Below are 14,074 nucleotides of genomic sequence, written 5' to 3'. Positions count from 1 at the left end.
ATTAACAACATTGGCAGCTAGAAGTGTCCTTACTTCTTTTCTCTTCTGTGAGACTGACAATGAATATGGAACCCTAGAGTGTCATTTCACTGAGTCAGTTTTCACGTCTTTAGTCAGTGAATTAATTTACCAAGTCTATGGGAAAACTGCTAGAGAGTTAGCAATTTTCTCATAAAAGGGAATTCTCCTAACTTTTATGTATTTTATGTGATAATAAGATATGTCTTACTAATATAGTTCTAGAAGTTGGTGATGTATTATACCAGCATCAATACTGAAACTTCTCCCTGTTTCAGTCTAGCCAGTTAATCGTAGTATAGTTATCTTCCACTGCTGTACGTACCAACTCCTCCCACCAGTACTAACTCTCTTCTTCTAATTTAGTCAAAACCCAAGACACTCAGTTAGGAACTGGCATTATGGATTTGTCAAATAAGTCCTGTTAATTACCTCTTATAGACCAGTATGGTAGAACATTTATATTAGGTACACTAAAAGCATTTAATAGTATACTTAAATTATGCTAACAGTTTGCTGACTATGTTGTATGTTCTCAGGAAATGCAATTAGAAAATTACATAACATTGCATCTGTCATGGAAAAGAACCATAATTCTATTGTTATACCTTTTTCATATCGGATGCCATACTAATTACATAATTTGACAATTACTCACTCTAACAGATTATACACATCCAAGTCATATAATCTCTTTTGTGAGTTAGATAGCATTGAATAATTTTCAAATGACCCAATGGAAAATTAATGCACTGATTAGTATTACTAATCTTAATTATATATTTACAGCTTTATTAAACGTCCAAGGATAACATTTCCCCAAATACCTAAGGGGATTAGGATATAGATCCAATAAAATATTAAAGAAGGCTTTAGATAGAAACATAGTCCCAAGGTAAATAAACTGTGTTCTAAGAATTTCCCATTAAGTACCTGCCTAATCCTGGAGGTACTGCAATCTATAATTTTCTTCCTTTTTAACTTAAAATTTTTCTTTGGGTTCTACTACTGTGCAAGCAAGGGCTGTGTATATCTAAAGCCTGTAAAGTAACTAATTGTTTTTCTTCCATCACCATACAAAGTGGGAAAAAAAAACCAAAACAACTGGGCTCAGTGACTGCTTTCTTGTCTCAGTGCTCTGTTTCTGTAAAGTGTCTTCAGGGGTGGGTTCAGTGTTAAAACAGACATTTGGTTATACTTCTTAATTTTGGATGTACCCTCAGAACCTCTGGCTAGAGCCTCCCATTTTGCTCCTTCTCAGAGTGCCCACCACATGTGTTAGTGTTTATAGATGCAGTGACAATCCAACTGTCTGTTCATTAAATCATGTCATCAAGCAATTAAGGTGACCCAAAATCCTTATGTGCCTAGTTCTTAGAAAGGTAAATAGGGTTGGTATATAACCTATGGACTGAACTTGTCTCCAAAGGACATATCAATGGTTGGAACTTGTCTTGAGTGTGAAACTGGAACTCAGATTGCTCCATGAGTGCTTTTTCATGGTCAGTGTGGGTAGTTTCCCTTTGACGAGGAGGTCTGTGATCTGGGAGTGACTTTCACATTCTACAGGGAAACTAATGTTTAGGTCACTGTCTCCTGCTCTATGGTATGTTTTTGACTCGTAGTCTTGCACTGTGGAAATGTTTTACAATCAGTCTGATGAAATTTGTATATACTTGCAGAGGTACACAATGTTCAACAACCAGTTATTCTGATTAATACTGTTGGCACTAAGAAAATGCCAAAAGACACTACGTAGTGCCAGTCTTTAACTGTTCAGTAGAAAAAAACATAGCTTCATTTCTACTGCTTTAAGATTTTTACAAGATGCATTGGTCATTACTAATGATGTCACAATATTTTATTATAGGTTACTTATGAAATTGCTGGTGCGATAGAAAAAAACAAAGATTCCCTTTCACAAAATCTCGTATTTGTAATGAAAAGTAAGTAAATGGTTTTGTGGTTGCTGTTGTTAGAAATCAAGATATTATGACTTGACTTTCATTTTCATTTTAGCTTTAAGAGACATTTATATATATTTTATTCCCAGTAAAAAAAAAAGTCACCTTCATCTTTATGAAGTATGTATGGATTGTTTGAAATTTGCTCTAATTTTGAAAGCTTTTAGAATTCAGGAACATAAAGCATCTTCATCATGTGATGTGATGTGATATGAGGTAAAGAACAAGAAGATATAGTATGATAGATAAGAGTGACTTACAGAAAACAATGGGAATGAATTAAAGCAAAAATAAAACCCAGAAAATAGGGAAACAAAATTAGGCTCCCAAAATCATAAAGGCTGCATTGTAATGTGCTGCACTGCTTGAGTATCTTTCTAAAAGCAGGAACTTGTGGGCGTTCTTATATTTTGCAGTGAATAGATATAAATGTCCATTGAAATGCAAAATTAAATGCCTTTTCCTGTGTATGTTTTATAATTATGCATAATAATAATAATGCAACCAATTTTATTAATTCATGATTCATAATTGGATTAATAAAAAACTTTCCCCTTTCTGTGAAAAAAACCCCAAAACATTTTCTCACAGAAATTTCAGTGTGCCAGTGTTATTTGTCTTCAACCACTGCAGTGTCTTTCACTTAATAAATTATATACTAGTATTTCTTTCCATAGAAGTAGAGGTCTTTTGAAGGTCATATTTGTCTTACAAATCAGCCCTGCTGTTACAATGTATTGGGTTTTAGCAATTTTAGTGTAAAATTAGCCAAACGCCCTAGTAAAATAATTGATGCATGTTAAAGGCAAACAATGTACATTTAGAATGAAAACAGAAATGGAAGAAATTTTCTTGAATATAAGCCTACTGACTGTAGTTTTAGAGACATTCTGGTTCTCACTACTTGGAATTTATATGATAATCTGCCAAAGAGTCTAAGAAGGTATGGCAACTTCCAGTTTGTTCTACAAGAGAGAGCATTCTTCCATTCTCTCACATAGTCTCCTTTTCCACTTTCATTGCCATTTTGTGTAATTAGCTATGCAACTGTTACAAGGGAAGAATGGAGGATTGGATTGGAAATAAAAGCTTTGATATGCTGAGAGTGAGTGTATATCCAACTGAGAAGTCATAATAACAATTATAAGTAATGGAAAAATTCTTCAGACAGACTCTTTACAAATATGTAAATCATTTAAGGGCTGTGTTACTCCTTTTTAAGTGTCTTAGGCTTCAGACCTACTGATTGTCAGTGACATGTTTCCTTTAGGGTCAGTTTCATAAGTTGTGTAGATGTATAACTTTAATGCATGCTTCTTTTGATTTTCATTGAATTTAGTTTCCTTTATCAAAACTTTTAACTATAAGAAAATTAAAATAACTTGCACATATGTGTAAGAATGTAGAACATACCTGATCTGACAAATAAATCAGGAGAGACTATTGACATAGGATTTATCTGTTTTAATTTGAAAGACATCATTTTTGTGCCTTGCCTAATCCTACTCATTACATTTAACGTATGGAGGTTGATGTCCACTGATTGTGCTGAAATAATTTGATTTATTTGCTTCACTGTCATCCTCATAATTTTATTGTTCTTGTTGAGTAAAGAATAGCAATTTCCACAGAAAATGGGAAACAAATCTATTGCATTTAAGCATCTAGTAATACACCATTAAACAGTTAATAAAGACAAAACTGAAGATTTTTACTTGCTATGCTAAGTTATTATTTGTGATGCTTATCCCATTCCTCTTTCTGTTTTTTTTTTTGTTTAGCCATTAGATGGGTGTGATCATAATGCCAGTTTGCTAGTTCTTAAAAAAATTGTAACGGGATTTCAGGTTTTTAATGGTTATTGATGATGTAGCAGTACAAGCAACATGTAATTATCATGTTCATGTTAAAAAACCTATGACCATAATCTCATAAAGGATAATTCGACTGAAATTAGGATAAAGATTTTTTATCTTTAAAAACAGCTGTTGGAAGTGTATTTGTTTTGAATGCATAATAATATATATCTGTGGCATTGCCTTTTTTCTGTAGATGTTTTGAAGTATGGTCTTGATGTAGAGAAATGATGACACAATTTGCTACAGCTCTGTCCTTACGTTTTGGAGTTTTTTTAAGTCTCTTCTCATATTTTGTGTATATATAATTCTTTAGTGCAATGAGTGTCTATAATTTATTTCTGTCAAGGACCTTGATTGTTTCTAAATATTACATGTTAGGAAATTGTGGCGCAGAATTCATCCCTTACATTGCTTTAATAGACGGATAAATTGGGAGTCTGTAATGGAAAAAAAATCAAAGGTGATGATCACATAAGTAATTAAGTTTAGACAGATTATAGTCTGAAAAGTTTTCATTTATGCCCTCTTTTTGTTCAGCACAAGAATGCTGTTATTATCCTTAAATACTGAATGCTGTTTGATAACTAACATAATATAATAATTTATTAGTTTGTCCATTTTTTTAAGTTTATTTATTTAATTCTCTCCTACTGTATGTCATTTTACTTCCAATACAATATAGATAGTTTTCCAACTAATTAGATAATTTTCTAACCACTTTACTAACTACTTTATCTTCATGAATTCCTTTCTTTTTTTTATTTCCAGCTAGTGAAAATGTAGTCATCAATCAATTGTTCCAGTCCAAACTGACACAAACTGGATCACTTGTTCCTCCATATCATTCCCTTAAGATCAAAGGGTGTAAAGCAGCTTTGCTGAGTAAAAAACCATCTGTAGTCTGTGCAAGTGGAGAAACAAAAAAATATATTGAGCTCAGCAAGGTAAGAATTTAGGACTCTTTCCGCTCTTTGCTCCTTGAAGATTTTTCTGTTATTTTATCATTTCTGAAATCATCTTGTTCTCTTCTTCATCCTCTGTAGTCATTAAGCTAAAATAATTTAGTACTTAATATCAACAGTAAAGCAGCAAAAGTGAGAACAGGTTCTAGTTTACCAACACTAATAATCCTGGTTGGAGAGTCTCTTTCTTGGACTGTTTGAGCAGAAGGTTGGACGAGATGATAAGGTCCCTTTGTGCGTGAATCCTTCCATGATTTCATGGTTCCAGGGCTTAACAGTGAATGCAATATTACTGATTTTTTGGCTGTATTGGAACTCTTCTGTGTTTTGTCTCCTTGACTGAGTTTATGGTGAATAGTTGAGTAAATTAAGACATAGGAAGTGCAAAAATAAAACTTTAATGTCTTTATTGTGTCAACCGGAGAAGATTTCTAGTTTGAAAAAGACAGTTTGTGTAGTTTTGTATGAAGATCAATCCTTTACATTTTGGCAAACGTTATTTCAAATGGTCACTCAAATATAAATTTTCCCAATTTGAGATCAAATCAAACTCTCCCCATTTCTGAACTTGTCTCTTTTCCTGCTAGCTAAGTCAGCCCAAAAAGTTTAAAAAACCTTCAAACAAATAACAGCAAACCACAACCAAAAACAAAAGAGGGGGGAGTAAGAGGGAAACTTTGGAGACTATCAGAAAATGAATTGTTCATATCACATGGAATGTCTCTCTTTTGAAGAGAAGTAATGCGATTTGGGAAGTCCATTCATGACAGAGCTTTGGAATTCCTCCTTCTAGAAAAGAAGCAAGCAGTTCTCACAATGCATCAGCTGCCTCGCCAGGCTTCTTGAATCTTGCAACTCTATTTCTGGCTTACAGCTGCATAAAATTGATTCTGTCATGGGATTAAGGAGCCTGCTCTCATGTGTCATTGTGAAAGGCTTTATACAAGTATATCCACAGAATAGCAGTGGGACTTTACTTATAGTCCCCCTGCTGATTTCAGCGTAATTCCTGACTACTGTTCTTGTCAGTAATCTCAGTGGAAAAACTTGAGTTGAACTGCGTGGTGTTGGTTTAATCTATATTTAACAAACAGCTGAGGCATTACAAGGTGCCTTTAGGTGCCTCTCCACTATAGTAACAGCTTCCTAGAGGAAGCTTCCTGAAGATGTGAAGAAGATCCTTGTGCCATACATGGGAGGAAGTATGAAAAGCACATCTAAGTTAGAAGCCTAATCAAGCCAGAGGAAAACACTGCACAGTTGGGATCTCTGAAATTGTATTGGTTTTGACCTGACCAGAATAGCTTTTAACTTGGACTTACTCTCTTGAGAGATAGAAGACATTCTATTCCTTTGGGAAGCGTGATAAATTAAGTCAGAAATTTCACATTCAGTGAGGATGCTCCAAACCTTTAGGTATTAGATGGAAGGTGAGAGGAAGTTCATCCTTCATCTGCCCACGGAGACAAGGATGGCTTGGCTTCTCAAAGGTAGACTTTGAGAGGAGCTGTGCAGGTGAGACAGAACACCACTTAGTTTGTAGATACTAAGTTGGCCTAATTTGAGCAAGGTAATGTGCTGCCATGCAGGACTGAAGCAGAACTTCAGGTATCTGAACTGTTCCAGCAGTGTCTCCAGCAAGAGACACTTGTTATTTTGGAATAGGCACCCAATACAGGAGCTGGAAGTAGGTAAGTACTCAGATTCTTTGGTGGATCAACCCTGTTTTGTTACAGTAATTCCTCCTCTTTTCCATTATATCCTTGAAAATCCACTATGGTGGACTGGAATAATGTTGGGTTTATTATTTTATTGTTATTGTATTTGGAAATGTCATGTAAGGGGCTTTTTGTTATCAGCTTAGAAATAGAAGTATTATATGTAATGTATTATATGCATCTTTATTGGAGTTTATCCTGAGGGTAAAGGCAACAAAGGGAGGAAGAAAAATGAAAAAGGGAGGCAGAGAAGGAGGGACATTAAGGCAAAAATTATCAACCAGAGACTGACATTCCTTTTATGTCTGAAATTTGAGCTACAACATACATCATACTATAGGCAGTGAGAAACATAAAATGGAAGGTTGTCATGTTACTGTATATGGGCAGTCATGTACACTCCACTGAATCCAGGGAAGGGAATTAGACACTTCAGAAGTCAAATAGGAGTTTGTTGTGATTCTCCTTCCTTTTCACTGCAATCCTAGCTAATTGCTAGGTTATATAATTATGAATGTCTCTCTCTATGGCCGTGTATCTACCTATTTACCTTTCCATAAACGACTCCTTGATTTTGAGCACGCTGTCACAAGTAAGCATAGTCTACCTCTTTAAACTAACAAACTCTAGCATGGTAGAATCCAAGACAACAGTACATCCATCCTAAGACAGACATGAACCGATCTACTAGCTGGTCAGAATTTTGGAGCACATAAGGAGTCATAGGAATTTGGGGATGGCAACTCAAGTCTCTGTGATTTATGAAGACCGTGTCCCCTTTCCAAATAAAATATATCTTCACTGATATTCTCACAGCTCTTGCTCACATCAGCTCTTGCTCCCTTGTATTTCTGTCATCATTTCCTGGTGCGTATTTTGGCCCTGTTGTCTTCCCCTCGCTTACTTTAGAAGAGTCAGTGTGTTTCAGAGTTCATACAGCAGAAGTCTAGAGCTTTTTAGGAGGAGGTTTTAGCTTCTTAACAGAGATTACAAAGTTACATGTGGTTTTTTTTCCTGTAGAATGGAGGTACAAGATTTTCCACTGTAAAACTGTATATCAGAGGGTAATAGAGAAGTACCATTTTGGTGATAAAGCCTTTTTCCTTAGTCCATAGCTGAAAATTTAAGATGTCCCAGTTTGGAGAGTTTGAATTAAACTATTTTTTTTTTCTTTGCCTTGTTTCCTTTGTTATTTCTCCCTCATTCCGAAGCAAATATTTCTTTCCCATGCAAAGAAGTGTGTAACACAGGACAGCAGGCAGGAACTTCAGCATCTAAAGCATTGTTCCTGGCTCTCCCACTAACTCAGGAAACAATCTTGAATTAGTGACTTTATCTGTTGAGAGAAAGCATATCTGTAAGGTGGAGAAAATTCTATTTTAGTTATATTTCTCACTTATTTTTTAAACTTTAACTGAGAAGTATCATTGGCATGCTAGCGGTTCTTTTTATGAGAAGACCTGGAACAAGAAGACCTCTTCTACTTTTTAGTTTTGAAGTTGGGGATGAAGTTGCCTTTAGAATCTTATTGCATCCTAATAAGTGACATTTGAAATAAAAAAGATCTCCAAAGTTTAGCATAGTGAGTAAAGAATTGCTTGCAGTGCAATATTTTTAATGGCACTTGGCTTGAGAAGGCCAAGCTGAGAAAATGTACACTTTTTTGATAAAACTGGAAAAAGAGTAGGCCAGAACATGCTGACTTGATATAAAGGGATTTTTATGGGGTAAGTGGACTGAAAAAGGCAATGGAAAAGTCAGAGGTGAAAAGGCTGTCATTGATAAGGAGGCTTAAATCTAAGAACTTTGCCAAATCCTGGAATGCAATAATTTTGCCAGCCTTTCTGTAGGAAGCGTAACAAAAGCCTCTAAATTCTGGGATGACTTTTAGGATGACAATTTCCATTTTAGTCTCAAAGATAAGAAGTAGAATAGTGAAAAATAAATTGTTCTCCCCTCCCAATTCTGATGTATAGGATAATTCTAATGAGATAGGAAGTTGTTGACAATTTATGTCTATAATGGGTGAAAATGTGTTAAGAAAGAAAAGAAAAATAAAAGATTAACTGCACTCACATGTGCAAGAAGAAATGAGAAGAGTTTTTTAAAATATTATTGTTTTGCCATCAAGATTTTTTTTATGAGGTCTGCACTCTTGTATTTACTCACTTAAACATCTGCCAAAGACATGAGGCCCTTTTTCAGACAGTTACAGAATTATGCTACTTATAGGCAGACTGTATGGGATACTAACTGCACAAGTCCTGCTTTTGCAATACAATTCTAGATCATTTTGTTTTGCCCAATGTTTTGTAAAAGGTATTTTATCTTTCCAATGGTATACAGCTGCTTTTGAAATCAAAACTCTCTTACCAGTCATGGCTCTGCAGATACCTGAGGATAGTTATCCACTTTCCCATTTCTTTCTGAAACTCAAATGTTGTCTATGCCATAGTGTTTGTATAAATGTTTCCCTTTGTTAGTAAATTGTGTAACAATGAAAATGAATGTGGACTGCCCATCTTGAGATTTTTTTTTTCTTCACAGCTGTTGAAAAAGAAAGGAACATCCTCATTTCTTCAGAGACTGGAACGAGGGGGCCCAACCACTGTGGCAATACAGCTCAGGGTCAGTGAACATCTTATGGACAGAAATTCACAAAAAATCCTGAGACATTTTAAAGGCAGAATTAGCCTTTAGTGTTACGGTGGAAGAAAGAAAAATCATGTTTGTGAAAGCCACTTGCATGGCCAGTTCAACTCTTTTGAGAAAATGATGTTAAAAAGTTAGGAAGAACATACATGTTGAGCCTGTGCTGCACAAGAATGGTTGATAATTGATTTGTTTGGGTTTTTTTTCCCCGCAGAAATCACTTGCAGATATTATTGGGAAGCTGCAGAATTGCACGCCTCATTCCGTTCATTGTATAAAGCCTAATAACTCCAAGTTGCCAGATACTTTTGACAATTTTTATGTGTCTGCTCAGCTGCAGTATATTGGTGTCCTAGACATGGTCAAAATCATACGACATGGATATCCAATACGTCTCTCTTTCACAGACTTCTTGTCAAGGTAAACTCTTTCATAAAACCTTTTTTCTTACCTTCTGTCATGTTCTAGTAGTGCTTGCAATGTTGTTTTGCTGATAAGTCTTTCAGACTTCAGAGAAAATCATGTCTGCCAGCAAGGGATATAGCCTTGTTATGTTTAAATTAAAAGAATCATGAAGTTTCTAGAAATATATTTATAAAGATCATCAGGAAAATATATTAAAATTTAAAAATAAGATGTCATAAAAGAGCTATATTTTTTATAATTTATGCTCGTTATATGATCTACAAAATACAGAATACTGCATATTGTCTGCAGGTAATTAAAAAGCATAAGGAGAAATAGTCTAATTTTTCCAGTTTCTAGGTATAGGTGTCATGAGTTCATTATTTGTATTTTGTAAGGTAGGATTTGTTTATTCATGGCGATGAGTTACTAACACTCATACCAAAACTCCATTTTTATTATTGTTGTTAGAAATCAGTGAAATACTTTATTGATATGAAAAGACGAAAGATACATGCCACTGCTTCTGTCTGAAGGCAAACTCTTTTTTCCCATCCTCAATTCACTAGTGGGGTTTTAGCTCACTTACCTTCTCAAATGTTTCAGGAAAGAAAGACGACTGTCTTGTCCAAGAGATGTTTGTTTAGCAGGCTCATGCACTCTGGTATTAGGGAGGGTTCAAGACATACTGAAACTTGAAAACCATGACACCGTTAAAAGCTTAACAAAAACCGATATTTATTACCAAGAGGTGGCCAACAAAACAAACAAACCCAAAAGGGAGGAAGGAGGAGAGAAATACGCCCCCAGCACAACCTCCCCAGTCACCCAACTGTTGCCCATAAAGTTATCTTACCAACCTAGCATGCCTATAATTACCCATAGCAGAAGCTGCATCCTTGGAGAGTCAGTAAATTCACAAACTGCCAGGCGTCCCCACCAAAAGGCAACATTGTCCTTGAAGTAAAGCTAGCTCTCCTCCAAGAAAGCACTATCTTCTTTTATACAATTAACTGAGTGACCACAACCTCCCAGGTGTGGCCAGCACTGCCCAGCCAGAGACCCTCAGTCCCACCTCATGGTTATGTAAGTGCATCTCTTCTGCACATGCGTGAGAACTTTGGAAATCCCCTCACAGACACGCAGTATGCTTTGGGGGTCTTTCTTAATTGCGTCTGGGGGTGCTACTTCATCCTCCTCCTCCTCAAATTCTCTTTCAAGTGACCTTGGAGGACAATTAGCCAATCACAGAACACCAATTAAAACAGTTTATACAAGAAGCTCTCTTCAAGGACAACTTTCCCCTTTATCAGAGCTTGTTTTCCCATAACTTGGCAGGGAGAGAGTAAAACTTTCACAGGTGGCGGGGCCAAACACAGACCAAAAGTATCAGCATAATTAACCCCTGATACAACTCTACACAAGTTCTTTCTCTCTGCATGTTCTACTTCTTGACTGATATATCAAGCAGTCACAATCCGAGCTTTGTATACTTCTGAAAAAGAGTATGGGAGTATCGGCTGCTTACACACAACTTTCAGTTGCCTTCTTGGAAAGAGTTGTGGATGTTAAATTACTGCTTGGGCAAAATATTTTTTTCTCTGTAAATATTCAAAAAGTGCAGGAATATAGGAGTTTGTAATCCCACCTGTTTCAGAAGTAAGCCATTTCTGTCCTACCACAATATTCATCCTCCAGTATGAATTGAGAAGTGCAGGCTGGTTGAGGAGAAGATGCAGATAATGGGAGATTTGTAAAAGAATGCTGCTTTCGTGTTCAGAATTGGTACGGGCAATCTCTATATAACCTATATAGGCTATACAGTCTATGTGGGCAATTCCTATATTATTGAATTGGACTTCAAGGGACTATTTCATGAGGACATAGCCACAATCTTTTCTACTGTTAGATCCTTACAGTGGTTCCTGGCAGAGATTTGGACCTTGCTACCCAGCTTTTTTCACTGCAATTCCCAGATACAGGTTGGGAATTAGCACAGGCTTGGGATCATTCCTGGTGGGCAGTATGGATGTAGCTGCTCTCTTCTGGAGAGTAAAGGAGAATAACCATGTGTACAAATCTACTTTTATCCAGTTGGTTTCAGTGCCAGTGGATGGTACCATGTGTGTTCACTCCAACAGTATAGACATGAGTCTGGCATGTTTTCTTCTTTTTGGAGAAATTTTGTTTAAAAACATCACTAAAAGAATGTTTGAAGTTTAAAATATAATTTCAGTCTTTTTTGTCCACATCTTCAAGTACATCCCAAAGAGAAATTTTACCTAAAAGTCTAGAAGATATCTGTTGCCTCACAATAAATATTTATTTACAGTAATGACAGTAAAACAAGAATAGCAAAAAAACCCCCAAAACCAACAATATGATGCCAGAAACATTTATGCTATTATTTTAAAGCGTTCTAGTTTTGTTACTGTGCATCTCTGCTCCTTTTACTCCACAATAAATTATCTTTACAGGTTCTTGCCATTTTTACATATTTGCACCAGGTCATAATAATTTTATTATTATACATAAAATTAATTAAACAATTACAGGGTTAGCATGGTGTCATAAAAATGAAATTCATTTTATAATGTTCCCTGTGAATATATGTTGAACCTACTTATAAATTAGCAATAATCACTTTGCATACATCTTTCAACACTACAGATTTTTAAATCTGTGTCCAAATAGAAACACAGAGCTCTTAGCCCAGCTGTATTGAAAAAGACCATCAGCATTGTAAGGCTTTTTATAGTATCCATTCCTGTCTCATAGGCCAAAATTTACCTTGCTTTGTATGGCAGAACATGTGAATTCTTCACTTTAGCCGCATTGACCAGCTAACTATCATATTCACATTCCCTGTATTTGGATAATTCTTTCCATTTCAAATAGTCTAAGTGTGGCTATTTGTTCTGCTATTGGCTAAAAAGTACAACATTTTTAAGCAGAAAAGATATTAGATGGTTCTAAAGAACCATCACTTCCTAATGCTGGGGTTTTTTTCAGCCAATAGTCTACAGGTAAGAAAGAAATACTGAATTCAGAGATTATGAGTTACCTTTTCAAAAAGTTTTTTAAAAAACTCTCACTTGTGCTGCACCTCTGTATTACCTGGGTGACTGAACAGGATATTTTTGGATACCAGATAATTAGTTTTGGTTATTTTTTGTTAACTGGATTGGTTCTGTTGGCTGCTCAGCCGACTCTGGTCTTGTCTTACTATTCATTGATTGGAATGAGAAATTATTTTGTCAGATTTCCATGTAGGCTTTTAGACCCAAAGTTGATAGAGGTTTTTCACCTTTCAAATTTTTATTTCCTTTGCTGGCAAACTGGTGTTTCTGGTATTCTAAAGAGAATTTGTGGCCCAGATCCCAACTTGAGTTCCCAAAAGATAGTGAATTGCTATCCTCCCCTGCTCTACCTGCAATTTTTGTGCATTTACCTTTAGAGTCTTCCTTATCATAAAGGTAATGTGGTCAGAGTTAAAAATATCAATTAATTAAAAAATTAAACCCCTTTTTTTTGCTGGCTAATAAAAGACTGTTTAAATTAGGGGCCTTTGTGGCAAAGGGATAGAATATTGGAAGACCTGGGTATTCTATCAGCAATCAGTCCCATTTCTTTCTTAATTGGATGAAATTGAATAAATTTCTGCTGATATCTCACGAGGGATTATTATGACTTTTCTCTAACATATTTATGAGTTGCATTTGAACTCCTACCAAGGCGAAAGAAAGACAGTAGCTAAAGAAAGGTCATATTTTGCAAGAGCACATTTTCCTGGGCTACAAAGCTTAATCGTTGCTTCTATTGCCTTTCTTTTGGATTTAGTGGTTCTGCTTCTGTTTTATCAAAGTAAAAGTTGACAGCTGTGAAGTGAACCCCTCAGTCACCAAAGTTCTTTGATCAGAAGAGAAATCTTGTGGAAGTTCTCGCTCTTAAGTGGAAGCTGTGACACTTACTCTCAATAAATATATAATAAAAATGGGAATTAATAAGGTCAAATGCTATTAAATCCTGTAAAAACAGATAACACCAATATAATTAGGAAATTATATATAATATATATATTTCAACCTATTTGCCAAGTGTTTCTGCTGAATTCACCTGCAGTGTTGGCCTGATTTCTAAAGCTCTGTGAGTAGAGAGACAGAGATCAGTTCTTCTGTCATCTTAAAAATAGAAAGCTATGAATAACGTGCATTTTAGACTCCTGGGAAAGTTTACCCCTATATTTACTTAATATCTTCAGAATTGTTCTCAGTGGACTAGATTTTTAAATTCTAGCTTTCTTTTTAAGTCCAGGCAGCAGCACAAACAATTTTTAAAGTCTTTAAAATTTCCATTTTGCATCCCAAATTGTACATACAGGTAAAGTATCCTCAAATATCCTTTTTCCTGGAATAAAGAAAACAGTGAGATAGCTGTGGAATTAGGAACTGCCTGCAGATGGCTGTTTCTTTCCATTATTTAGTTTTGATATCTTA

At 35.5% G+C, this 14,074-nt stretch overlaps 1 protein-coding gene across 4 annotated transcripts in view; it reads left to right on the top strand.

Annotated features, from left to right (window-relative positions):
- The window catches only part of MYO16 (myosin XVI), a 361,587-nt gene that overhangs the window by 261,963 nt on the left and 85,550 nt on the right, over positions 1–14,074 (top strand). For all 4 annotated transcript variants that reach the window (XM_017828978.1, XM_017828980.1, XM_017828979.1 and 1 more), the window contains exons 24-27: positions 1,889–1,964; positions 4,610–4,785; positions 9,069–9,149; positions 9,388–9,593. In XM_017828978.1, coding sequence (XP_017684467.1) covers positions 1,889–1,964; positions 4,610–4,785; positions 9,069–9,149; positions 9,388–9,593 — 539 coding nt within the window. The remainder of the gene's footprint in view (positions 1–1,888; positions 1,965–4,609; positions 4,786–9,068; positions 9,150–9,387; positions 9,594–14,074) is intronic.

Source organism: Lepidothrix coronata, unplaced genomic scaffold (genome assembly GCF_001604755.1).
Source record: "Lepidothrix coronata isolate B3197 unplaced genomic scaffold, Lepidothrix_coronata-1.0 Scaffold155, whole genome shotgun sequence".
NCBI classification, from domain to species: domain Eukaryota; kingdom Metazoa; phylum Chordata; class Aves; order Passeriformes; family Pipridae; genus Lepidothrix; species Lepidothrix coronata.
Note: the sequence above shows the minus strand (reverse complement) of the source record. Positions and strands in the feature narration are given on the sequence as shown.